We start from the raw sequence: 27,527 nt of genomic DNA, 5'->3' as shown, positions 1-27,527 counted from the left end.
TAGCGTCTTATGATCTCATCTAAAGGAGCATCCTTGTGTAGTCCTAGTATAATTCTTCTACAAACCTCATTAGTATTTTCTTTATCAAGTTGTCGTATCATAATTTCTGTTGCTACATTTTCATCAGTAGTTCATATGACAGCTGTCTGCAGCGCATTTAGGGTATATTAACTCCAGTTTGCCTTTTTCATTGGGCTTGTATTCTACAGAGTTCATTACTGAGATGTCCCTGTGAAGAGGTGAAATCTGTCCCTGTCTGGCCTATGGATCCTTTGCCTCCAATCACAGTAGGCTTGACCTTTCACCTCCTGAGAGTGCTTACAAAAACAGTGTCCATTCATATACTATTTTGGGAAACTGGAGAAGGTGTAGCTAATATCCCAGTCACTAATATAGACAGTGTGTGACTTATCAACCATAAGTAGTAGCATCAGGTTTACTGATACAGACTCCTAATAGACAATCTGGTGATATTTACCCAATCTCCTCCATCAGTCTGGCAGTCTGACAGTCTCAATCAGTCTTCCCTTGAGTCTGACTTTGTCCCCAGTTTAAATATTCTATTACAATTATATCACTACAGTATACTGCATATGTGTGAAGTAGAGAACCATTATATCATCAGTTCCACTGAGTTAACACCTTGTTTTAAATATATTTCTTTCAAGTATACTTCTCCACAGTTCCAGCCCTCTACAGGAATGACAAGGGATTCTATAAAATGGAATTGCATTGCATGGTATAGGGAACTAATTTGACAATGTCTTGCTTTCTAATCTGGTAGCTGGAATATAGTTAGTCATTGGTAACCTGGAAAATAAACTTTTTGAACCTTGTCACTTTATATTTTATATTTTGAATTTTGAATTTATATTTTGAAATTTGATTTCATAATCAAGAGGGGAGGGAGGTGTTATGGTAAATAGTTATACATATAAGTTAGTAACCTTTTGGAGTTTATTTTAATAATTTACCTCAAATACCTGTCTTTTATCTCTGAAGGGCCTCAGCAATTTCTTCTTTTGTAGAGTCGTCTCAGGTTGGGCATGCCCCCATCCCCTCTGCCTCTTTTCTCTCTCTCTCCCCAATCCTCTCTTTCCTTCTCGCTTGTCTCCTCTTGATACTGCTACTACTTTTCTCTGTCTTTCTTAGATACTAAACCTAGGGTCATTCTTTTTCATGGTTCATTTTCCTGTTGTGCATTATCAGGTCCTGCCACCAGGTTCTCAATCTAGAATTGTGTAGAAGAAAATGCTGTGGCACCATAATGCCTCCTACTAATGGCAATAGAAGCCTGGGAATGATTATATTTCTGTGCTGTTACTTCTTGTTACTTGAGGGGAGTACATTTTAAGAATATAGATGGGGAGAACTAAATATTTTTTACATATATTCTCATAATTTTGGTGGAGTTCTATGCAATAGATTTCTGGGCAATTCAATTTCTTTTAAGAGTTTGATCTACAGCATCTCTTTTTAATATCAAAAGTATAAACTTAGACTAGCTAAGCCTAACCATATTGACCCTTAATTTGTGATTGTCTAGCAATATATATATGTATAATTTTGTAATTGTTTCACCTAATTTTAAATCAAGGGTTCTTAAGTTTTTTTTTCCATAATGGACTTCTTTGACAGTGGCGAAACTTATTATAAAAAATTTTTAAATGCATAAGATAAAATATATAGGATTAAAAAGGAAATCAGTTGTATTGAAATAGTTATTCAAACACTTTTTAAAGGTCCTATCCCTAGGTAAAGAATGTTTTAAATAAAACTCTTCTGAGTATTGCTTACTTGGACTGTTGTTTAAAAATCACTAGTGTTATAACTATATAGCTTATGATATATGATGATGTCCAAATCCATATAAATTAAATAGTTCTTACAAATTGATCCTAATAATTGTGTATTTTTGCTTTTACAGGTCATGTAATGTTTGCTGAAATAAAAATGGAGAATGGAAAGTCAAAAGGCTGTGGAACAGTCAGGTTTGACTCGCCAGAATCAGCTGAAAAGGCCTGTAGAATAATGAATGGCATAAAAATCAGTGGCAGAGAAATTGACGTACGCCTGGATCGTAACGCATAATTTCAAACTACATTCAGAACATTCCTACATATGTTTAGCTTCTCTAGCCTAGTAAAAAGTCATTTTAGTAACATTGTATGCTTAAAGAAGCTGTAAAAAGGAACTTTTTGATCCCACCAGCCTTTAACAGTATAGTGTTAAAATATACTGTAATTCTTGCTAACAAACTCGAGTTTTAGTTTTTAAAGACAGTGGCTCTGGTCATTCAGTTTAAATGAATGGTTATACTGTTTTTAATGAGATAAGCCATTTCCTCATTGTTACTTTCAGTACTGCATAGTGGGATTTGTTTAGTGTTCAAATTTCCCCAGCTTGTACCCACTTTATTGTAATGTAAAAAGTAGATGTTTTTTCCAGAACTTCAGTTTTTCTATATGCATTGTAGTAATACTTTAACTTGAAAAGAAAGGGCTCAGATAAATTAGGTTGTGATTTTGTTGTGTTTAAAATTAGTTTTATGCCATGGTGAAGAATTACTGTAAATAAGTTTTTCAGCCTAGAGGGAGTTTGGGATGTTTTTTATTTGATCAAATGAAATGTCTCTTTCCTGATCCCTGGTCCTAAGCTCCCACACCTTTGTCCCAAAATAGTCATTTTATCCCTATAACACTAGTAAAGATTAGTCTCCACAGCCCCTTATTTTATTGTTTCCTATAATTCCAAGTTCATATAGAACTGATAATGTAGCAAGCACTAAGTACGTTATTAGACAGACTACCCCCAACTTCTTATCGAGTTTCCAGCCATTCAAGTGAACAGCTAAAAAAAGAAAAACAATGGAAAAAATGAGAGAAATAGCTGTGTAAGCCAATCCACTGCTGTTAACTTTGACAGGAGCCGATGTATTTGTGAATGCAGTTTGAATAAACCATGGAGCACCTAAACACAACATATCAAACACATTGGATCCTATAATATTAGACATAGCCATATCTCCTCTACCTGCAAAAGAAAAGAGCATGTTGTTGAAATGTGCACATTAAGTTAACATTTTATTAATAAGCTACTTCATCAGTTACACTGGATACTTTTTTTTCTGTTTTGGAAAACTTGTTTTAGAGCAGAATTCTTACTGAATTTGTATTTGCTCATTTGTTTTTAGTTAGTATTTAAAGATTTAACATTTATTTATGAAATAATTATCTTTATTTATTAAACCATTTTCTTATAAGATGTAGATTACTTGTTTTTAATTCTCATTTAACATGTTTAAGCTTTAATAAGTTTTTCAGGTGAATTTAATTCTTTACAATTCAGGTTTAGTGAACTTAAGCTGCTAAAATTGTCACTTTTCTTTCTCTTGATTTGCTTTGTTCGGTGAAATATATTGAGGAAATGAACTGTTTTTAAATATCTTTTCCCTGTGCATGTGAGCCAGCTTAAGAATTGGGCATAAAAACCCGAACCAATTCTTACCTTTTCTTGCAACCAACACACTTGCAACAGTGTCTGGTATGCTTGTTCCTGCTGCTAATAATGTAAGGCCCATTACTGTATCTGGAATTCCCAATGTTTCTCCTATAGGTGACAAAATATTGATAAGTGATAAAACTCATGGTGGTTTTAGTCACCAGTTTGTTCATTAGCTATTTTGTAAAGAAACTTTTTTCCCTGGATGAAATTATTTAGGTTACAACTCTACTTTGTGCTCAGTCATATATTTTTCAGCAGAACTATTTTATAGAGAGAGAGTTCAGAAATTTTATGGACTCTTAGATGTCACTGTTTAGGATGTTTATTAGCTGGAATTCCACTATTAAGTGATTTACTCTCTTTGTGCCCTGACATAAGTTGTGGATAGCATTCATCATTAGAGACCTTTATTTTAATTGGGGGCTCTAGCCTTTAAAAATAAATATCCTAAGAAAACCACTTTTTTTTTCTTTTAGATCATTTTGGTATCATTGTAGTTTAAGTCAAGAGATCTTGACAGCTCTTTCTAAGCTATACAAATATTATTCTTTTGTTATTTAAGCAATTTTAAAATGAGTTTCTTTAAAAAAGTCCTATTAAATAATGAACTCTATGTAATGTACTCTTTGGGAAAGCATGTAAACTCCCCAATAGAGAAGAAATAGGGCTCTATTAAAGTCTTCCTAATGCAAAGTCCAAATTTTTATATTCCTGTAAATTTTGATGTTAGCTGATGGTTAATTTTTCAGAAATGTAATAGCTCTAGGGAAGGAATTGGAGGAAAATAGTTACTGTAAGAATTACTTCTTTTGTGTTATTTTGAATGAAACCTTGCTTTAGAACCATTTTTTTTCCCTTGTGTATGATGTCAATTAAAACAGTTTAACTAGAAATGTAGTTTGTTTATTGGAAGCTCATATATTTATGTTGGAATCAATTTGTCAATTTTCACTCGTTTATCATCTCCATCTTTCACATATTCATTTTGTATTTCGGTAAAGCTATTATTCTTTTGCTGTGAGCTTGGGGACTCTAATATGACATATTTGATTGATTCTGTTGCCCTGAATGTTGGCAATTCTAAAACTTTTCTTGTGAACTAATACACTAATAATACATGGAGGCTTAAATTGTGTATAATCTATGAGAAAGATAACATTCCCCAATACTCTGTCCTCTCAATAATAGTCAGTATAGAAAAGGAATTCAGCATAGAGAGTCCGTTTTTGATCCTATACAAGGAAATTGAGTTACTAGAATAACAGACCATATCCTAAAGTGGGACCATAGGATGGAACGCCATGGTCTGTTAACAGTGAGATGGTAATTTGGATAATTTAGTCATAAATCCTAGTAAATAACACTAAACTTTATCCTTGCTGAGGTAGTAAACATTTCATGGAGCCACCTTTATGAACATAGTCTTCATTGTACATTATATGGAGCTAAAACTTAGTAGCCTTGGATAAATCACTTAATTTAAACCTTCAGTCTCAGTGTTCTCATTTGTAAATGAGTGGAGATGAAATGTAAATATTTTAAGTCTGAAGTGCATACTCAGGATACTTGCCAGTTATTGTGACCATCCAAACAAGAATATAAGTAAATATAGAAATCCATATTGCAGCCATGAAAAAAGTTATCATGAAGCAGTTTTTCCAAAACTTTCTTCTGCAGTCTGGTGTAGTTAGGAAAAGCAATGTAACAATAGGCAGGGTTAGCACCCAAAAAATTCTTTTCAAGTCGGCCTCAGGCATGCTGAAAACACTAGGAGGATCTGTTTTAAAGGAATAGTTAAAATGTGAGTTTCCTCAGCCAGTTAAATTTGAAATGCACAGTTAAGAAAGCTATGTTGCTTTAAATAAGTTAAAACTTAGGATCAGAACACATCAAACACTGAATATACCAAATTATTGATATTTTGGGCATAATTGAATATTTAGAGTGGAAGACAAAATAAACAATCCTTGCTCCAATTCTCTGACCTTTTATGCTCTGAAGCATGTAAGGAGAATCACTTGGTAGTTGGGTTATAATAAAGGAGATTATATTTTTAGTCAATTCTCAAATATCTGTATGTGAATTTTCTGTAATTTTTTTTCATGGATTTTTTTCCTACCATCTAGCATAGCATGGGGCTGCATATATATATGACAAGAGGTTCTAGAGCTAGAACGGACCTCAAAGATAATTTAGTCCAGTTCCTCTATCGGATAAATTAATAGACTGAGAGCCTAGGAGATTAAAACTTAATTAGAATTTAAACTACACAAGTAGGAAGTAGAAGAATGTAGATTATGACTCGATTCTTTAACTTCATAGCTACTGATTTGGGACATAGCATCTTGATGGCTCAGCTAAATTATGCATAAGGATTCCTGATGTCTGGACCTTGACTGGTTTTAAAATGTCATATATATTCTTATTTTTCATTTTGTTAAGTTTTTCCCATTTAAATTTATTCTAGGTAGGGGAAGGAAGCTGCTTGTTTTACATCTATGACAATGCAAAAGTGGCCAGTGATAGAGACTTTAAGTTCAAGTACTACCATAGAGAAATGTGGACTCTGTGAGCAAGAACAAATCACTTTTACTTTTCAGTACCCCAAGCACTTCTTAGCTCTAATAAGGCACAAATAAGTTTCTGATCTGCATTGGAAAATTTTCACATCTAGGGAAATCACAAGTCTTGGTTCTATTGCCCTTCCCCTGAAAAAAGCAGCACAATTTTAATTTTCAATATGATCTACATGAACTGCTGATCAGTTCACTATAATGTAGTGACCTATAGGTATATCTATCCTATTTGTACCAGTAATGTAGCAATTTCTACACTATTCCCCCCCCCCAAGAAGTATGAATTTCATTTTTTTTTAAAAATAAAACAGTAAAAAATGTCCTATTGGAACCCACCATAATTGAAGCTGGAGATAATGCTCAAAACTAAAAACAGTGTTTGGAGAGGAACTTTTCTCAGTCTGGGTTTTTTTTTTTTTTTTTTTTTTAAAGCTTAGTTTTTCATCTTGTTATTATAATGAGGCACCCATGTAATAAGAATTTTTAAGTATTTTACAGGTTTTTATACAAGCTATTTCCATTTTTCACATTTTTTAATTAAAGTTAAACTTGGAATCTAATTCTTCATGCTTAATCTCATACCTAAATTGCTTAAAACAAAAACAACCAAAAAGCTAAAACTCTGGTCTCTCATGAATTCTGCAGATTTTTACCTGTGAACCTGTGAAATATATTTCTGATTGACTCATTTCCTTTCCCAATGATGACATTTTAATTCAGGCCTTCATTACTACTTGCAGCAGCTCCTAATTGGTCTCCATCCTTTAATCTGTTCTAAAGCACAGTTACTGATCATATCCCATAACTTTTCACAAACCTCAAGTTCTCCAAGTTTTCATAATTAAGGTTAGCTAGGGTAGTCTAGGGTCTCTCCATGTTCTACTCTTTATAATGCTTTCATTTCTTATTTTTTAGTCTTTGCTTCCATGTACTCTATACCCCACCCAACCTAATTTCTATCCCATGAACCCACTTAACCTTCTCCCAACTCTGAGCTTTTTTACTCATTCCATTCTTTTGAGGATCTTTTTCTGTCCTTATTATCTTAGTCTGTATTTTGAAATTAAAGGGATTTCCCAATTCAAATGACACTTCTTTCCAGGATTCCTATGTAAAAATGCGATTTCTAAATTTGTATTACATTTTATATCCTTTTAAAAATATTCATTTTATTTTAGCTAATTTGTGTACTCTACTAGATTTTAAACTCTTTCAGAACAGAGGATATATCGTATTTATAGTTACCATAAGCGATCAATTTTCAGCCAAATCTTATTATTCAGCTTTTCATTCAACTCTGTATCCTGGTTTGAGAAATAGTTCCAAAGATGATTATAGGGGAATGTAGCTATAAAATTTGTGTATTGTTAAAAAGAATACATTCCAGTGGTTCTTGGGTGATCAATTTTGTGCAGTTAGATTATACATTACCAACAAAATTCTGCATAATAAACTTGGTCATTTTATGTGAATGAAAACCAACAGTTCAGATTACATTTTGAAACCTGCACTCTTAATAGGCTTATACAATAGAGTAATAAGATTGGTGGGAATGGTAGGCATCTCTTACCTTCAGAAACTTCATTAAATACTTGCAAACTTGTAGACAACTGTGAATAATAGGAGTCTTCATGAAAGATTCCACTATCAGTTCTTGACTGTCGACGGATGAGTGGTCGATCTTCCCACCCCATCAATGACTCTTCAGTTTGTCCTTCAGTAGTTTTAGCAAAACAGGTACAACAGGGACTGCATTTCTTCATGATATATTGATTAATTTTAATGTCAAAACATAGCACTAAAATATATACTCCATATATCAAAAGCAGCACAGTTCCTTCATACCTATGAAACAAAGATTATTGCTTTTTATATTTAAATAATTAGTTTAAAGATATAATTAATGACATTCAAGAAATAACAATAACCCATTAATTTTTGGTTTGTTTTAAAATTGTGTTGCTTCCATAAGCAAAATAGAGTAATTTCTGGAAATATACTAAATGAAGATTTGTTTGTCACAACTGCTAGTAAATGAGGTTAAAATGTTAAATTGATGTTATACACTTACTTGCTAGGCATCAGAGATACAAATACAAAAAAAGAAACAAGCTCCACTTTCAAGGAGCTAGGGGATATAAAATGTTTATATGTAAATATGTAGAAAATAACAAAGTAAATATAAATCAGGGAATGAGAGAGGATGCTATCATTACGAAAATCAGGGAAGGCTTCATTGCAGGAGGTGGTTTTTAATTGTCTTGAAGGGAGTGAAACAAGTGAGGGAGTGCATACCTTGAATGTGAGGAATGAATGGTACTAAGGCACGCATGGGAAGATGGAGTATGCTATATGTAAGAAACAGAAGGATACATGGATTGGCTTATAGGGAACATTTAGGGGATTTTAATATACAAGGAGACTGGGGAAAATAAGTTTAAGACAGATGGTTGTGAAGAGTTAAAAAAATCAAAGATTATATTTTATTCTAGAGGCAATAGTGAGCCACTAGAAATTAAGGCAGTCACATCGTCAGACCTGCATGTCAGGAAAATCCCTGGCTGTAGTATGAATAAAGGTTTAGGGAGGTAGGGAGGGACTTGAAGCAGGAAGACTGATTAGGAAACTATGGTGACATTCTATCTATATGAGAGATGATGAGGCTGAACTAAGATGGTGACTCAGAAGAGACCAAATATGACATATTGTGGAGATAGAGATGGCCAGAATGGGATAAGTGATTGGATATATAGATTGACATACAATGTGGAAATGAGGATAATGTTGAAGTTAGAATTTAAGAGGTTAGAAAAATGATGGTGCCTTGACAAAAATACATGTTTGGAAGTAGGGTAGGGTTTTGTTGGGGGAGTGGGTAAGGAAGGAATTTGGTCTATTTTGAACATAATGATTTTAGATGGCTTCAGGACTTGCAAATTTGAGGTGTCCAGGAGACATGATGATGCAGGATTAGAACTCAGAAAAGAGACTAGTTTAAAACTGCCCTCAGACTTAGGAGACCTGGTGTATATAGATCTGTGAGCCATCTGTTTAGAGATAATAATTAAGCCCATGGGAGTAATGAAGTTGACAAGAGGTAGATTATAAAGAAAAAAAATGATGCTTTCAATGTTGAGGTACAGAGATTCACTTTGTACTTAATTCCCCCTGATGAAATTTAAATTTAATTATGATAAAAATTGTGCTTAAATTTGCCATAGGACTTTTCCTACTTTACACATGCCCCTGACAGGGGCATGTAAAGAGAAAAAAAAGTGCTTCCAGAGGGAAAAATAAAGACTTTTGTGAGATGACAGGAAATGATGCAAAAGGAATAGCTTTCTTGAGCACCACAGTGGATCAAGAAGACTGCAAAGAGATGAGCCTGAACACAGAACAGTGAGAAGGCAATATGGAGAATGATATTCCAGGTTAAAGAAAATAGCTGTTCCTTTTTCATTTGGCAGAGTCTCTACCGATTCCCTTGATCATAACTTTTGAGTGGTTTTTGTTGTCTTACCAATAAACTTGATTGTCAAGTATTATGCCAAGAACTGCTGCTGTACTGATTGCATATGCCACACAATCTCTAAACATGGGCCAACAAGATAGCCTTGAAACCTGTAAAGTAAAATAATAATAATTTGCTGTTTCCATTATAATAGTGTTAACTTTATCAGATGTTATGCCCATTCTATTTTTTTAAATGGTTTATATGTTTGTAGTTAAAATATTGACTCTGAGAAAATGATTCTAATATAGGAATTGTAAAGAAAAACATATTTTGCTACCCACACTAATTTTCAGAAATTGGAGTGGTAATTGGTAATTTTTTTAACTGCTAAGCAATAAATTTGATTCTTATTAAGTGCATTTTGTGGCTTTGTCCTTGCATCTTAAAAAGTTTATAACTTCTTCATTTGAAAAGATGATTAATTGTGCTCTTATTAAGAGAATTTACTTCCATACCACATTAGAGAGCAGCCCACAAGCTGCACAGATGCCGAGGAGATTATAAATTGCAGATCCAAGGATAGTGCTAATTCCAATATCTCCCTTGGTGACAAATACTCCTAGGAACAATACAATAACTGAGTTAATAGTTGAATTTGAAAGAAAGAGGGAAAAAAAGATTTATTTGGAGCAGCAAGGTAAAATAAACTGGATTTACCTAAAAAAGCAGTAACTAATTCAGGGGCTGAGCTGCCTGCTGCCATGAAAGTTGCTCCTGCAACATCCTGAGACAAGCCTAGACCTAAAGATACATGAAATGATTGTTACTTTCATAGTGACATAGAAGCAAGATGGATGTGACTTCATAGCAAAAAGAAATAGGTTAAGATACCACTCCCACTGCCTCATGTAAGAATTTATTATTGAATAAGTTAAAAAAAAATGGAACTCGGGAAATAATGAAATGAAAAGGAAGGAATACTACCTTATTTTAGGATGTTCTGATGATAACCATTTTTTATTATCATGGACATTTTTTGGCAGTGGAATGAAGCTCATGGACCCTTCTCAGAATTTTTTTTTTTAATGAGAGAAATTGCTAAAGTTAGAAGTTAGATGTACATTTTTCCCATCCAAGTTAACAGACTCTTCCCTGAAATCCAATTTTAGGTTAAGAACTCAGTTAATGACTATTGTAGTTGGAATGAGACCTAGATTTCAATTCCTACCCCTTATGGTTATTGATCATGATCCTGAAACAAGCTAATTCACATCTTTGGAACTTATTTTATAATTTGTAAAATGGAGGTGGCAATCATGACCTGTCTAGTTTTTATGAGGAAAAAAAGACTTTACAAACTTTGTAAGTGTTATAAAAATGTGAGTTTTATATATGTTTTATAGAAGGCCATTTGTTGAATATTGTGGAATATTGGAGGAAGACACAGGAGACCTAATTAGAACCCAAGAATTAGAGGAGCAATGATGTTTGCAGTTAATTTTTGGTCCTCCACCAAGACGTACTGGCAACACATCTGTAACTTATAATCAGAAAACTGGAACACTGAGTGTTCCTTTCATAAGTGTCAAAGGCAGGTTTTTTGAACCAAGGTCTTCTTCACTCCAAAACTAGGCCTCTATCCTGTATTAAGCTTGTGTTTAATTTCCCAGGAGATAAGATTGCATGCAGATAATAAGAGCAGGTATTCCTTTAAGCTTTCAAAGCTGAAAACATTAAAACACTTTTAATAAAACGATTTCCAGATAGCAAGATGGAACAGTAGATAGGCCTGGGACTTAGGAGGATCTGAATTCAAATTCAACTTAGGGTACTTTCTAGCTGTGTAACCCTGGGTTTGCCTCATTTTCCTCATCTGCTCCTTCCTGGAGAAGGAAACAGTAAACCACTCCAGTATCTTTGCCAAGAAAACCCAAAAGGAGGTCATCGAAAGTCAGACATTACTAAGGAACTAAAAACTATTTACAGAATTTAGGCTACTTATAATTTGTTTTGGTCAATAGGTCATTCCAAGGCATAATTAATATTTTAATTTGCTTGTCTGACATTGCAAAGAAAAAAACATTATTTCCACTTGCCCAGAAATACAAGAAACACTATTACTGTTTGATACATTTCTATAGATTAATAATGGTGATAGCCATAACACTTACATCCATAATAAGGCTGTGAAGTTTGCAAAGTGCTTTATAGATATCATTTTATCCTAACAACCCCCTACCCATATTTCAAAAAGAAAACTGAGGAAGACAGGCTAAATGACTTGCACAGGGTCACACAGCTGGATTTCAAATCAAGTTTTGTGACAGCAGGCCCAGTACTTTATCCACTGCATTACCTAACTAAGCAGTCCATTGCAGTGTGAAAAAATGTGGTTAGCATACCATGCTAGCACTCAAAGGAACAATGCTGAGTGATTCAAATTGTAATGAATTCTCTGTATAATAAGCAAGCTCCTTGAATACTTGCCTGATCTTGCACCATATTTTCTTGTTTTACCCTTAGATCTCATCCTGATTCTTCTGGACCTCAAACACATCGACAGACTTGGGTCCATATTTCCTGGGTGTCTTTGTGTCAGCTGTCCTGATAAGTAACCAAGTTCAAATCCCATGTCTTTTTCATACTACCTATATAACTGGGACAGGACATTTAACCTCTTGGTGTCATGCTCTTATCTCTAAGTGAGAGTTTTGACAAGAAGTTTTGCAAAGACATTTCTAACTCTAAATCTATGAGACCTTTAAAGTAAAATACTAGTGCTATGGATTATTCCACTTTTATCAGGTCTTGGAATGGTCTCCACTACTGCCTAATCCAGTTCAGTAAAGGATAAACTGTATGGGATAGTATATGAGCCTGAATATTAAAACAAATGGAAAATTAATTGCTTCATAAAACATATCCAACATGTATTAAGTGAAATCAACTGGCTAAAATTACTTGATTAACAAAGAGATTAAGAACTGTGCATATTCTAAGACTAAAGTATTTAGCTATTGTCTTCAGATATCAATAATTTTATAAAAAATTTGTTCTAATAATAAAAGATTTGAAAAAAGGAGTTAAAATGGACAAATAAGCAAAATGAATAGACTCAAGTGGCTATCAATATTTTTCATTTCCATTTTCAATTTCCATTTCAAATATGGAGGTATACATTTTCATACTTGCTTATTATTTCATTAGCTTAAGTAGTAATAAGATTGGAGCTTTAAATAAAATTTGTAAGATATTTTGCACCCTTTTCATTTGTTCAGATAAAAAGTCAAACCTGAAATTGAGAAGAGAAAGACTCCTGAAAAAGATAATTATGTTGTGCTTTTAAAAAGTTGAGAAAATATACTAATATATTCAGGATATAGATTAAAGATTATCAATGAGTAGATATTAATTCCTTGGTATATTTTTTGAGACATAATGAACCTGAGGAAGGAAATTCCAACACAGAGGCAACAAGATATATAAAGTAAAAAAGAAGAGAACAATGAATAATCCTATCTGACTGGAATGCACAGTACATCCATATAGTTAACAATGAAAATAGGGCTGGAAACAAATTAGAGAAATCTTTGGATATCAGGCTAGTAATAACTATCATATAATATTTCAAGATGTACAAAGAACTGTACATAAATCAACTCATTTGATATGTGCTTGGGTAGTAGGTACTAGTTTTTATCCATATTTTGCATGTGTGAACCAAAGCTAACAGAGATTGTAAGTGTCTTGCCCACTGTCATGCAACTAGTGTGCTTCAGGCTGAATCTGGACTGGTCTTTCTTAGACCAATTCTCTCACCCACTGTGACAACCAAAGAGTTGAGTTTGTTTAGTTGTTTTTTCAGTCATATCTGACTGCATGATTCCATTTGGGATTTTCCTGGCAAAGATGTAGTTTGCTGTCTCTTCCTTCGAAAAAATTAAGATAAAATTGTAGCAGTAGTGGAAAAAACATCAAGGATTTGTAGGGCTGGTAAGAGAATGAGAGAGAGCAGATGCCCAGCTGAGTATTGCACCAACGTTGTGCTCTTTTCGACATAATATTAAGGAACTGGAGAAAGGCATCTCTTTAATATATTGGGTGGATTCTCTATAGAGGATTTATAGAAAAATACTGAGAAAAATCATCATATCTAAAGAGTCATGGGTGATCTTGACCCAGAAGTGATAGACTCCAGGTGTAGAATGGGGCATAATGATTAAAATAAGAAGTCACTTGGCTTAAATATGCAGGTTTGTTACAAAGATATACTTTTTTTTTCTTTTTGTGAGAAGGGGCCATGAAGATAGGGAAGGTCTAATAATAAGGTTGCTCAAAAAAAAAGCTATATGATTATTTTAAAATGTTCAAAAGAAAACAGAAGGAAATCTAGAAGGAAAAAGACAAGCAGAACAGCTTTGAAAGTTACACATTGTATTTATTACTTGCTTTTTTTTAATATAATAAATACTCATGTTCATATATAATCCTCTCTGCTTTACTTTCTATATGGAAATCCTCATTTAATTAGTGTTTGCTATGTCTAGAATTTTTTAAAGCTATGAATAGTTTGTGGTTTATACTGCCAACATCTATGAGATGATATAGCCATCTGATTATTAAATTATATCACCAGCTAAAAGACAAAGAGACTTCAGAGTTAGTGCAATCAGGACAATGCTGCCTCTGATTCGTCTGTGGGACTCTGTGCAAATTACTTAATCTCTCAGTGCACCACGAGACTCCTGAAAACTATAATTGTGGAGCAGAGTCTAATCTAAATTAATTGAGGTAGTTTCTTTGTTGAGCATTCCCTATGCCAATCAAAGCCCAGATTGGGTTCCTTCCCATCCCCATCTCCATCCCTAGCCCTGCAGGAAAAAAAGTCATATTTGCAACTACAAACTCTACATATTAGTATGGAATATAAAAGAAGGAGGCCCACTTGTACTGAATAATAATTTTTATGATAATGATGATAGATAACAGTTTTACATAGTATTTACCACATGTTAGTGTTGCTTCAACACATACTTCATTTGATCCTCAATAATTTTGGGAAGTGGGTACTACTATTATCTTCATTTTACAGATGATGAAACTGAGGCAAATAGTGGGTAAGTAACTTGCTTAGTGTTATTCAATAGTAAGTGTTTGAGGCTGGTTTTGAATTGAGGACTTCCTAACTCCAGGCCTGGTTTTCCAATCACTATGCTATGTAGCTGCTGAATCTCACAATGATACTATGAAGTATTAATCATTAAAACCATTTAGTGCTGATTTTAAAAATAATAAATTGATCACAAATTAGAGAAATAAGACTTAAAAGCAATAGAACATAGCATAGAACTAAATAAACCTAAAGACATCAATTACTGGGAAAAATACTATTCAAACAAAATACTGGGAAAACTGGAAAATAGTCTGCTAGAAATTTTATAGAACAATATCTCACACTACTTGTCACAATTAATTCTAAATGTATACATGAGATATAAAAGGTTATATCATAAATAAAAGGAAAACAGAAAGTGACACCTTTAACAACTAGGTATAGGAAAGAATTCTTAACTAAGAGATGATCATAGAAGATAATCAATTACAGTTACACTGAATTGAAAAGATTTTTGCAAATAAAAGTAATGCAGTTAGAATTAAAACTTGAAAAAACTTTGTAGCAAATTTCTCTGATTAATATTTGATATTCACAATCAATATAGAAGGGTGAGAACCATTCCCCCAAAAGACTTAATATTCAAAAGATATTACCTTTTGCAATAGAATATTACTGTACCACAAAAAAAATTATGTCAGGTATGTTTTCAGAGAATTCTGGTAAGAGTTATATGAACTGATGCAAAGAGAAGTGAGAGCACCTGGAGAACAATTTATATAATAATGACATTATAAAGAAAAACAACTTTTGAAGGCTAAATAACTCTGAATCAATATGATTAACCATGAATAATAATGAAACATGTTATTCATATACCTCTAAAGATAATGGACTACAGACCTAGAGTATGACATACATTTTTAATGGGTAGCCAGTGTAGGAATTATCTTTTTTGGGTATACATATCTATAACAAGGATTTAGTTTTTCTTTTTCCTTTTCTGATAGTACAAAGGAAAAAAATGTTTTTTTTAATTGAAAATAAGTTTTTTTTAAAGTTGCTTTTATGTGCCATCTACGCTTTTAGGCATCAAGGATACAAACTCCACAACTTAAATAATTTATAATCTCAAGGAGCTTACACTTTATTTGGAGGAGAAAATATATATACAAATAAGTATAAATGCAATATAAATGTACCAAATCATGGGTAAAAGAATTGCAAATTGAAAATCACTGAAATTATAGCTTATATTCATCAGATATAAAAAGATGAAAAAATGACAATTGTTGGATGAGCTTGGAGAGGAAAGGCATGTTAATGCATTTTTGATGGAGTTATGAAAACATTTTGGAAAGCAATTTGGAATTGTACCCCCAAAGTCACATTACATGCCCTTTAAACAGCAATATGAAGTCTAGACTCTATGCTCTAAGAAGGTAAAAAACAAAAGGAAAGGAAATTCATGAATAAAAACACATATAGAAGCAGTTTTTATTTTAGCAAAGTACTGAAAACAAAGTAGATATCCCTCATTAGAGAATGGCTGAATCAATTATGGTATAAAATATAAGCATAATGATAAGATGGACAGGTTCAGAGAAATTTAGGAAGACTCGTATGAATATGGAGAGAAATAAAGAGAATTAGGAGAACAAATTTCTCAGTACCCAAATATCCTGGTTCTCTTTATTTCTCTTCACATTCACATAAGTCTTCCTAAATTTCCCTGAACCTGTCCATCTTATCATTATGCTTATATTCTATACCATAATTTATACAAAAAACCCAACCCCAATACATTGGCTAGATCTAAAAATAAAGTCATTCTGCACCTATGCATTAGATGGCTTTAACATCAGCCTTCAAAAATCATGACTCATCACTATATCAGAGTTCTTAAGTCTTTCAGAGCTTCTTTCCTTTATATTTTTTTGCTTCATAATATACTTATTTGTTCAAAGGGAAGATCACTATTTATTGAAAATATGCAGAGTTGGTGGATAACCATAGGGACAAAAAAAGAGAAAAGTGTCAATGAAATATTAAAATACTATAGATGATAAATTAGAGGAAAGCTCAGAAGATGACAAGTAGGGCAGTTTTGTTGTCACTGTACAAATTTTATTGTGTACCTAAAAAGAAAAAAGATATACTGTAGGTATTAGATATTCATAGTTTCATATTCAGTCCTCTCTTCTGTTCTTTTTTTGTATATTAAAATATTTGTGTAAATAAAAAAATAATTTTAAACCCTGAATATTCAAACTTTGGGAGTTCACTATATTGCCTCCCACATGGAGGGATGGTTGAGTTAATAAAATCACAGAATCTCGGTCCTTATCTATTTCAACCAGTACTTGAATAGAGATAGACAAAACAATATTCACAAGTGGCCATTAAACTTCCTCTAATAGGTTTCCAGGGATGGAGATTCACTTTCTTCTAAGGCAATATACTCTCCTTTCAGACAATTCTCATTTCAGTGAAATTTTTCCAGATTTTGAGTCAAAATCTACTTCTCAGCAACTTGCACCTATTCTAGTTCTACTTTTGGGGGTCAAACCAAACACATTTCATTCTTCTTCTATGTGATAGCTCTTCAAACACCTGAAGAAAGCTAAAAAAAAATTTTTTTTTGTCTTGGTGTCTACCTGATTACACTCACTCGCATTTTCCTTGGAGAAGAACACCTCTGATTGAGTAAGAGAAAAACCTGGGGAAATCTCAGGATTCATACTTTTTTCACTAAAAAAATAAAAAACTTAGATCATCTAATCATTGTTTCTGTGGTCTCATTTGAAGATGAAGAAACTAAGGGGTAGAAAAGCAAGTGATTAATCTATGGTCATATTACCCAGGTTTTCTGACCCTGCATTCTATTATGATATACTGCTACTCTAAGCAGTACTTGGAGAGACAGCTCCACTGTAGTTTCTAAGATGGAATGTCTTTGCCATATAAAATCCCAGAAAATTCTGGAGACTTGATCAGGTTTGTCATATTGGACAATAGCATGTTGTTTTTGAAGAGAACCAATGACATTGAAACTTCTGGGAGAATTAGAATTAAGGAAAGCAGAATCGATGCCTTACTCTCTCTTCCAAAGTCATGGAAGTTTAGTGGAAAGACAAAAGTCAGTGTGACTAGTGATGGTTTTGGATGCAGTGGATGACTTTGGCATGTTTGATGTATGATTCAATTCTAAGCGTTCTTCACCTGCTTTAGCTACTTTCCTGACCTTGGAACAAATTGTTCTCATCTTCCTATTCTATGGGAGAAGTCTTCACATGCTAGGGATAGGCATCCCCTCACTCATTGAAAGTTTGAGACTTGTCAGTCACCCTTAACCTGGTTTAGCCTGTCTGCTGAAATGGTTTTACTGGAGTGTGGGCACTGGGCAGATTGTAGCTTCTTGGAACTCAGATGACAGCTGGTTGAGTAAGCCCTGCAATGGGCTTGGCAAGCCCTCCTCTCATTTGTTAAAAGTGAAAATAATATGTTTTATGTTGTTTGTTCAATACTCCTAGTAGTATGGTAGACTCCCAGGCTGCCTGCTTGTTCTCTTGGCTCAACTAAATGCCCAGTCTGACTGCATCATTAGCCTTTCTTTCTTTGCCCTTGACATTGCCTTCCCTATTTACCCCACCTCATTAGATTGTATTCTTTACCTACAGACCCTTTCAGCTCAGAACATACAGAGCTGCTTGTGCCCTGTGTAAAATTAAAAGGTTGTCCAAGGGAATCTCAATTGAGCTGAAAGGGGAAAGATAGAAAAGAAAGAGAATAAGTAAAGGATGAGTGTCCTCTTGGCAGGGAGAAAGTAATATTCTTAGTTGCTTTGTTCTTAAAAAAGGCTTATCTATCTTTTATAAATTTTACAAGGGTCAATAATCAGAAAATTCACGCAAAGTCTAAATTATCCAAATATTATCCATGTCTTCTACTAATTTTATCAATGTACAGCAAATTAAGTTTAGCGTTAGAATCTGAATTTCCATCCTAAAAACATGGAGACATCACAAAGCAGACAAGTTGAAATTATTTTCCCTTTTAAAAACATATTTATATTACTTTTAAAATTACTAATATTCAAGCAGCATGTTAGTAAAGAGGCAGAAACATTATGAATGGCCAGCAATTGAGCAATGGACCCAATGAGTGGCCAGCAATTGGGAAATGGATAATATGTAGGACCAGAATTTCCTGGTTTCCCCAAAACAAGGATTAATTTTTTTTCCCTAAAAGACAACAAAATTTCCCCCTGAGACTTCTCTCTTTGTCTCTCTTGATACAGATTCCCAGTCACCTAACAGCATAAAAAGTCCTACTCAGGAGGAATCGGGATATAATGGGATTTTGAATTGATGAAGCCTGTTTTAAAAGGCAAGAATAATCTGCATGTTCTGTTTATAAAGAGGAAAGAACATGAGTGGTACAAAGGACTTTTTGAGGAGTTTTCTGGAGATCTTGAGGAATACTTATTTGAGATAAGTAAGGGAATGAATTTCACAATGCATTAGTATTTCATTTTATTTGTCTTAAATGTACCTTTTTCTGATGATTGCTCAATTTTCTGCTCCAAAGTTTGTGGACTTTAATCAAACCCCCTCTCAATTTTCATTTTCCAAGATGAAAGCTATTAATCTTTTATAGGCTGTCTTCAAAGAACAGCAACTCTGCCCCTCTTGGAATAGTATAAGATTTTGTCCTATAAAATGTAGAAATATATTCAGGAAGGGAAATCTGCAAGAAGGTTCCAAGATAATAGTATAGAAATGAGGCAGTAAAGATGCCTGCATGGCTCTCTGCACTTGGAAATCAGAGAAAAAAAATCAAGGGATTTTTGAATCCTAGAACCAGAGCAGACCCCAGAGGTTCTTTATTCAAGCTCCTCCTCTTAAAGATAAACTGAGAGAAGATTCTGGGGAGATGGTAGAGTAGGTCAGAAAATTTCAAGGTCTCCAGACTTCCCCCACAAAAATAGACAAAATAACACCTGAGAATGAATGTAGAGTTGCATAAACAAACTGGATTGGAGAACAGTGGTAGTCCTGTGACAGTTGGAGAAAGTCTGAAGAAATATCACAGGACTGAGCTGGATTAGGAGGTAAATTTAGCTCCAATCACAGGAATTTTTATCTCCCAACCAGTGTGAGGAGTTGAAGGTCTGAGACATCTTATAAGATTGAGGGAAGCCTTGGAGAGAAGGCACTTCAGGTCCGCTGTGCTATTGAGATGCAACCCTGGGGAGAAGTAACCAGCACACATCAATTAGTGCAAAAGCAGTAGGGCAAGTGGGCATTTACAGGAGAGTGAAATTTTGTTTTGGGGTTCCAGGTCAGAGGGCAGAACTGGAGGATGACCCCATACCCCAAAACTAGAGGTGATTATATCAACAATCTGATAAAAATTGTTTTTTTGTTTTTTTTTTTCAATGTGTAGGCAAAAGAGAAAGAACCCAACCATAGAAAATTACTGTGGGAATAGGGAAGATGAGGGTTCATCTTCAGGGGAGGATTCCAAAGAATAATGTTAAATGGTTAACTGTCTAAAACACATTCATAGAAGAACTCAAAAAAGATTTTTAAATATCAAATGAAACAGATCAAGGAAAAAACAAAAGAACAATCCAAGAAAAACAAGATTATGAAAAGTCAACCAACTATAAAGGGAGTTTCAGAATCTTAAGGAAGAAAATGACTCCTTAAAAACAAGATGTGGGCAAGAGGAAAGAGCAAAGTTATAAAATTATATAAGAAATAATAAAAAATAAAGAATGAAAAAATAGAGGAGAATGTGAAACATAAGGAAAAGATCAATCTGGGGAACAGTGACAGAGAAGAGACAGCATAAAAATAATCTGATTATCAAAAGTTATGGTTAAAAAAAAGAATTTTGATACAAAAGTACAAGAAATAAAATTGTCCTGAAGTATTAGAACATTAAGGGAAAGTAGAAATAGAAAAAAAAAAAATCCAGTGATCACCACCTGAAGAAGATCTTAAGAGGAAAACCTACAGGGATTTCATAACCAAATTCCCAAATTCTCAGGTCAAGGAAAAAAAATATGAGCAACAAGAAAAAAACAATTCATATATGGCAAAGCTATAATTAGAATAACACACAATCTGACAGCAGCTACATTAAAAGGCCATATAGTCTTAGAATATTTGCAACTAAAAATAGCATATCCCCCCCCCAAATTAAATGTAATCCTGAATGGAAAAAAAGAATATTCAATGAATTACCAGACTTTCAGGATCTTTTTGCAAAAAGACTTGAACTTAATATCAAATTTGACATATAAGATTCAAGAGCAATATAAGGTAAATATCAAAGATTAATTTCAAGGGATTGAGTAATTCAAGGTAATTCAATTCAATGTAAATAGTTTATGTTTTATATGTGGAATTTTTTAATGTTTTATATGTGGAAATGTAAATCATATGTTTAAGGTTGTCATCAGTAATTGGGTAGTTCAAAAGAAAGATTTTAAAAAGCAAACTGGTAAAAGGTAAAAGTATGTTATATGAATGAAATACAAGAGGAAGAACTGAAATGATGAATTAGAAGGGGGAAGAGGGCTGGTAGTTCTGGAATCCTACTTCCATTGGGAATGGGTTAAAATATATATAATTCTAAATTTATAGAGAAATATAAGGGGAAGGGGATATGATATGGAGAGCAGTATAGAAGGGTGTGGAGATAAACAGGATCAGGATAAAGAGGGAGGGAAAAGGAGGGGAAAAGGATAAGGGAGGAATCCTTGAAGAATGAACAGATTAAGTAATAGCAAGGCAAGGTAATGGGTAAAAGTGAAGCAGATAAGTCAGAAGGTATAAGTATATAGGCACTTAATTGAAGTCATCTTATGGAAGGTGAAAGGGCAGGGGAGGAAAGGAGAGGAAAAAAGTGGACAGAGGAGAACAAAAGAAAATCTACAAGAAAGCAAAGAAAAGCAAAGAAATAATGAACAGCTCTGAACACAATGAGTAGTGATTATTTTATGGGCTTTCTTGAAATGGAAATGTTTTGTTTCATATTTTGAATCCTCTCTCGTATTCCTCTGTACACATGGAAATATTTTTTTCTATTTTGTATTTGTTTTTAATTAATAAAAATATTAAAGAAACTGATGACCCAGGAGATTAAATGAATTGCCCCTAGTCCATCTTAGCTGTGGTGACACAAGTAGGTTTTTTCCCAAGGTATCCAGTTTAGAGGGTGCAGTCTTACAACACCATAGAAACAATCAACTATAGTCCTAATTAGCAAGAATGGTTAACTACAACAAGACAGAAGGAGAGCACTTCTCCAGCCACACCAAGCTTCCTTCCCTCCTGACCCCATCATAGCTCAAGTGAAGTCGAATTTTATGTTATTTTTGTGGCATGAAATTTACTAGTCACGGTTTTCCAGAGCCCTGGACATCATGTCTCGCTCCAGACTGGCTTTCTGAAACTGCTGGACTAAGTTATCTTTTAGAGGTCTTCTAACTGGCTTCATAACAAAGGGTTATGAGGCTCAAATGAAATAATGAATGCAAGGCACTTTGCAAATCTTAAAGCACTATCTAAATGCCAGTTATTATCAGTGGTAGCAGCATTAGTGGTAATAGTAATATGCTACAGTCAGTCACCAGGCCTCCATTCTGATGATGACTTCAATTCCCCAACTTTAGAGCAATACCAGGGAAGCAATACCAGGGAAGCAATACCAGGGATGTGCTACTAAATGTTTAACAACCCAACTCTCTGAAAAAACAATGCAAATGTATACTTTTAGTTTAACCTGTTATTAACATTTAAGTCTAGACAACAAAAATAATAAATCAAATACTCATTTGCAGGGATTGTGGTTTTCCACTGTAAACACTCAAATTGAAAATTTAACATTTGGCTCTCACAAGGTGGCTCCAACACATCCTGTTCTAAAGTCAAAAGATTTGAGTTCAAGTCTTGCCTCTGATGATTTCTATCAATGTAACCTTTGGAAAGCCACTTAACTTCCTCAATTTCCTCATCTGTGGACCTAACTTCCTTCCTTCCTTCCTTCCTCAATTTCCTCATCTGTGGACCTAACTTCCTTCCTTCCTTCCTTCCTTCCTTCCTTCCTTCCTTCCTTCCTTCCTTCCTTCTTTCTTTTCTTTCTTTCTTTCTTTCTTTCTTTCTTTCTTTCTTTCTTTCTTTCTTTCTTTCTTTCTTTCTTTCTTTCTTTCTTTCTTCCTTCCTTCCTTCCTTTCTTTTCTTTCTTTCTTTTCTTTCTTTCTTTCTTTCTTTCTTTTCTTTCTTTCTTTCTTTCTTTCTTTCTTTCTTTCTTTCTTTCTTGCAATTGGGATTAAGTGACTTGCCCCCAGGGTCACACAGCTAGGAAGTGTTGTGTCTGAGGACAAATTTGAACTCGGGTCCTCATGACTTCAGGGTTGATGCTTCGTCCACTGGGCCACCTAGCTGCCCCTATAGACCTAACTTTCACTTAATTTTTAAAGATATAAACATCATTTCAAAATTTTATACAGTTAAAATATAAAATGTCAAACATATAGAGTCCCATTCCTTAATTCAACGAACATGCTTAACATTTTTGAAAGATCTTACAACAAATTCATTGTCAACTGTAAGAGACAAAGAGAGACAAAACAGAAAGTAACATCATAAAGCAGAAGTGCTATGGATGTCTATTTCATGCTTAGTATTAACTAAGCCAATCTTTTAAGGTATACGACCACATTTCAGTACTTGGTACACTCATCAGATTCTCCAAGAATAACTTAGGACAGCTATCTCAATCCAGATGGAAGAATTTCATACCACTTACATTCACTGATAACTTCCAGGGAAGGTAAGAAGTATTCATCACAAACGACCGATATGGCCATGAACATGTAAATGATTATTAGGAAATAAATTATGATTCCTCCATCTGTTTGCTCCTGTTTGGTAAAAAATCCTTCAGGAAATTCCGATGATGGAGCAAAGACACATTGGGTGTTGTTTTCTAAGAGAGAAAAACAAAAGACAATTTATGTCAACCATGCACCACTCATGAGCTTGTGAAAAAATATTTTGAACATTTAAAAAGAGATTTTTGTGAAAAAAAGGTAAGGAAATATAATTTTGATTCTATAAGTAAGTGTAATATATTGGTTTTGCTTATATGTAATAACAATGCTCATGTTGTTATGTTTTATATTTTACGTGTATGTAGTCTGTGTATTTTCTAGAGGCAGCTAGGTAACAGTCACTGGAATACTGACTCTGGAGTCAGAAAGACCTGAGTTTAGTCCTGTGACTCAGGTGAGTAACTTAATGTCTCTGAGGTGTAAAATGATGATAATAATATCTACCTCCCAAGATTGTTGTTAGAGTCAAATGAAATACTATATATGTAAAGCACTTTGTAATCCTTGAAGTACTATATAATAGAAGTTATCATTATATGTTTGCAATTATGGTAATTTTTACTAAACCTGACCTGAGATTTCATTGATATAGGGAAATCCTTGGTTGGGAACTGCCCCCAATCAATGTAGGTCTTCAACTGCTCTGCAACTTCTATTTTTAGAGAGTTTCCTATGGACACTTAGAGGTCATAAGTCACTGAGCACTTAAAAAATAAGTATAATCATTTTATTTTATTTTATATCTTAAAGTTTTGAGTTTCAAAGTCTATCCCTCCTTCCCTTTCTTTCCCCTGAGATGGTAAGCATCAGATATAGGTTATATACATGTGCAATCATGTAAAACATTTCCATATTAGTCATTTTTAACAAGAAGACTTAAATAATAAAAGAAAATTAAAAATTGCATGCATTTGCATTCAAAAAATATAATTTCTTTCCCTGGAGGCAGATAGTATGCTTCATTATTAGTCTTTTGGGATTGTCTTAGATCATTGCATTGCTGTGAATAGTTGTCATTCACAGTTCTTCACTGTACAATATTATTGTAATTGTGTACAACATCTTTTAGGTTCTGTTCACCTCACCAGATTTTTCTGAAATCATCCTACTTGTCATTTCTTACAGCACAATAAAATTCCATTACAATAATATATCACAGCTTATTTAGCCATCCCACAATTGAATGAGCATCCTCTCAATTTTCAGTTCTCTGCCATCCCAGAGCAATGAACCCTTTTAAAAGCAAGTACTATATACCAGGCACTATGCTAAGCGTTGGCAATACAAATAAATAAAAGTAGCTCCTGCCCTCAAGAGTTTACAATCTAGTGAGGAAGACAAAACACAAAGGTTTAATGACATTTCCCATGGCCCCCTATGTCAGCATCTTCCTTTTTCAAGTCGGTCATTTCTCTCTTCACTATATCATACTAACTATTCTAAATTTATTATCATAGTTACTAATGTTAATAATAATGATGAGAAGCAACGTTTCATAAAGGATAGAGAGGCAGTCTTATAGGAAGACCTGATTACAAAATCTGGTTTTAATTGGCATTGACTATGGCTCTAACTATAGGCACTGGACTTGGACAAATCTTTAAGACTCTTTAAGTTGCAAAACAGTAGCCAATCTCCATCAATAAGAATCACCTCACTGGGAGTTCCCTCCATTGATAAAATCATAGGTTTGAGCAAATTAGCAGCAACAACAATAACAACGATGATAACAATAATTATATATTATGCAAATACAGATCATAGATCTATATAGAAATAGATCATACAAAAATATGATTATATAATATATAAAATAAACTATACAAATATATAATATGTAAAGCAAATTACACAAAATAATTTTAATATGATTTTATGTGTATGTATTGCATATGGTTATAGTGTATATACAATTTTATAAACTATTATGTGGAGATACAATTATTATATACTATATAAATATATAATTTTGCATAAAAACGTAAGTGTAGTTTGTTATAAATATACACTTATATGTTATAAAATATATAATTATGTCATACAATGTGTTATATAAAACTATAATTATATATAAATATATATTTCATAATATATTAAATGTTATAGATGTATTATGTAAATATATCTTATGTAAAAATAATTAAGCATATATTTAGATATTTATTTTCCATGTTTATGTTATTCATTTTATTATCACTAAGAATGATAGCTAACATTTATATTCTTTTTAAGGTTTGTAAAGCTTGGCACAAATATAAGTGCTTTTCATTCATTGATCTCCTTTAATCCTCACAACAGCCCTATGAGGTAAATACTGTAATTATTGCCATCTTACAAATGAGGAAGTTGAAGCAGAGAGATGTTGTGTCCTGCTCAGGGTAAAACATTCAGGAAGCATCAGAAGTGGGGCTGAGACTCTAGTCTTCCTAACCTTGGCTCTAGCTTGTCACCCAGTAGGCCATCCAGCTTCCTTCCCTACTTCAGTTCAACTAAGGTCATATTTTATGTAACTTCTCCATTCTCTGCACTCGCAAGCACAAAATTTCCTAGTTATGACGTTCTCCAAAATGCTGGACAAGGTACCATACTTCTCTTTCTGGGCTCTGAGGTGGCTGGACTTATCTGGCTCTGAAGGATTCAGATCCTGCTTCAGATAAGAAGGTGTGGTACACAGCATTCCTATCTTCAGCCAAAGTGTGCTTCCTTATCTGTAAATGAATCTGGACCTGATGCCCTCTGAGATTCTTGTCTCAAGATCTACAAAGCTATAAGCACAGTGCTCGAGTTGGAAATCACCCTAGAAACGATCTGTGCTAGTTTGCTACTCATATGGCAAATTATTTCTCCTCTCTGCACAGGTTTCCTCATCTGGAAGATGAGAGTTTTGGACTCAATGACCTCTAAGTTATGTTATATTTCTGAATTGTTGGACAGAAGTGTATATTTGAGTTGGTTCATGGACTATGGCAAGTAAAGGCACTTTTACAAAATGAATGAGTGACCTGAGGGGGAAAAAGGAAAGGAACCAGCTCTTCTTCTTCTTCACCTCTCCACACTTGTTTTCTGCTGGTATTATGTCATGACCCTAAAACCAAAAGGTACCTCAGAATGAGCAGGATTCCTTGGGTCCTATTTACCTCCAGGCCCTGCTGACACTTTACCCACTTTGCTACCAAAATTTATTCCCTACAAAGAAGGCTTTTGTAGGGGAGGGAGAGAAGGTCGGCAGGTGGGTGAGTGGTGGGTGGGTGATCTTTGCAGAAAGGATGTAAGAACCCAATCCAGACTAGCCTTTGTCCTCCCTCAAATCTCCATTAATCTCTCCTGGAGTATTTATGAGGCTCCCTCTAGGAAAGTTAAACCATTCCGTCTATTTCAAGCTGATAAAACTAGAACAAATGCACCAAAAAGCATGAAATGAAATGAGCCAAGTGAGAAGGCATTCCCCTCCCTGGCAAAGCTGAGAGGAGAGAGTATAGCAGAAGCAGCTGAAATATCTACCTGTGTCCCTTGGGAGCCGTTGTGGGTTGGAAGCCCCTTGGGGAGGCAGGTGGGCTGTGACCCAAAGAATTCCTAGCAGCATGAGCCTTCTCCAGTACCTCCGGCTGGCTCCCTTCTCCATTTCCCTGCTTCTTGGATGCTCTGTGCTGTGAGAAGAGAAAAAGAGGATTAAGCTCAATCATGTGAGGCATGTGAGGCACTCCTGCCTAGTCCCCGGGCCCCAGCACATTTCAGCCAGGCCAGGGGGTGATGCTAGTTGGCTGGGTCCATTCATTCTCTGATCAGGAGACTTCTGCAGGAATAGGCATGAAGAGTGGGCAAGTTAGCCGATTAATAGCTTGTGGAAGGAGAAGCATGGCCTGTAGCCTTTCCCGATATTGTGAACCTCTTAGGGCATATTGTATGCCATAGTATAAAGAGGGTTGGATTTTTGATTCAGTGGATATGGATTTGAACTTAAGCTTTTCTGCT

At 34.2% G+C, this 27,527-nt stretch overlaps 2 protein-coding genes across 9 annotated transcripts in view; one reads left to right on the top strand and one right to left on the bottom strand.

Moving 5' to 3' along the window:
- Positions 1-4,525, top strand: part of MYEF2 (myelin expression factor 2) — a 49,563-nt gene extending 45,038 nt beyond the window's left edge. For 6 of the 8 annotated variants that reach the window (XM_031955144.1, XM_031955140.1, XM_031955138.1 and 3 more), the window contains one exon: positions 1,928-2,091. In XM_031955144.1, coding sequence (XP_031811004.1) covers positions 1,928-2,091 — 164 coding nt within the window. Of the gene's footprint in view, positions 1-1,927 lie in introns of all 8 variants that reach the window. The other 2 variants (XM_031955136.1, XM_031955141.1) reach the window with 2 other exon arrangements.
- SLC24A5 (solute carrier family 24 member 5) lies at positions 2,336-27,193 on the bottom strand. Its single transcript, XM_012545266.2, has 9 exons — positions 27,057-27,193; positions 23,471-23,650; positions 10,252-10,335; positions 10,050-10,153; positions 9,601-9,701; positions 7,651-7,925; positions 5,075-5,281; positions 3,508-3,609; positions 2,336-3,033 (listed from the first exon to the last, which is right to left on the bottom strand). Exons 1-9 carry the CDS (start codon positions 27,175-27,177, stop codon positions 2,711-2,713), a joined length of 1,497 nt encoding a protein of 498 aa, XP_012400720.1. The 5' UTR covers positions 27,178-27,193; the 3' UTR covers positions 2,336-2,710.
- Between the last annotated feature and the right edge of the window lie 334 nt (positions 27,194-27,527).

This window comes from Sarcophilus harrisii, chromosome 2 (assembly GCF_902635505.1).
Source record: "Sarcophilus harrisii chromosome 2, mSarHar1.11, whole genome shotgun sequence".
Lineage (NCBI taxonomy): Eukaryota > Metazoa > Chordata > Mammalia > Dasyuromorphia > Dasyuridae > Sarcophilus > Sarcophilus harrisii.
The sequence above is the reverse complement of the archived record's forward strand: the minus strand, read 5'-3'. Positions and strand labels throughout refer to the sequence as shown.

Bases quoted from the DNA above. Each gene is read 5' to 3' on its own strand.
- SLC24A5 (XM_012545266.2), bottom strand. From the start codon at position 27,177: ATGGAGAAGGGAGCCAGCCGGAGGTACTGGAGAAGGCTCATGCTGCTA. The intron at 10,154-10,251 runs GTAAATCCAGTT...TATTGTTCCTAG, and splicing joins ATTAGTTACTGCTTTTTTAG to GAGTATTTGTCACCAAGGGA. The intron at 9,702-10,049 runs GTATGGAAGTAA...TTTACTTTACAG, and splicing joins GTGGGCTGCTCTCTAATGTG to GTTTCAAGGCTATCTTGTTG.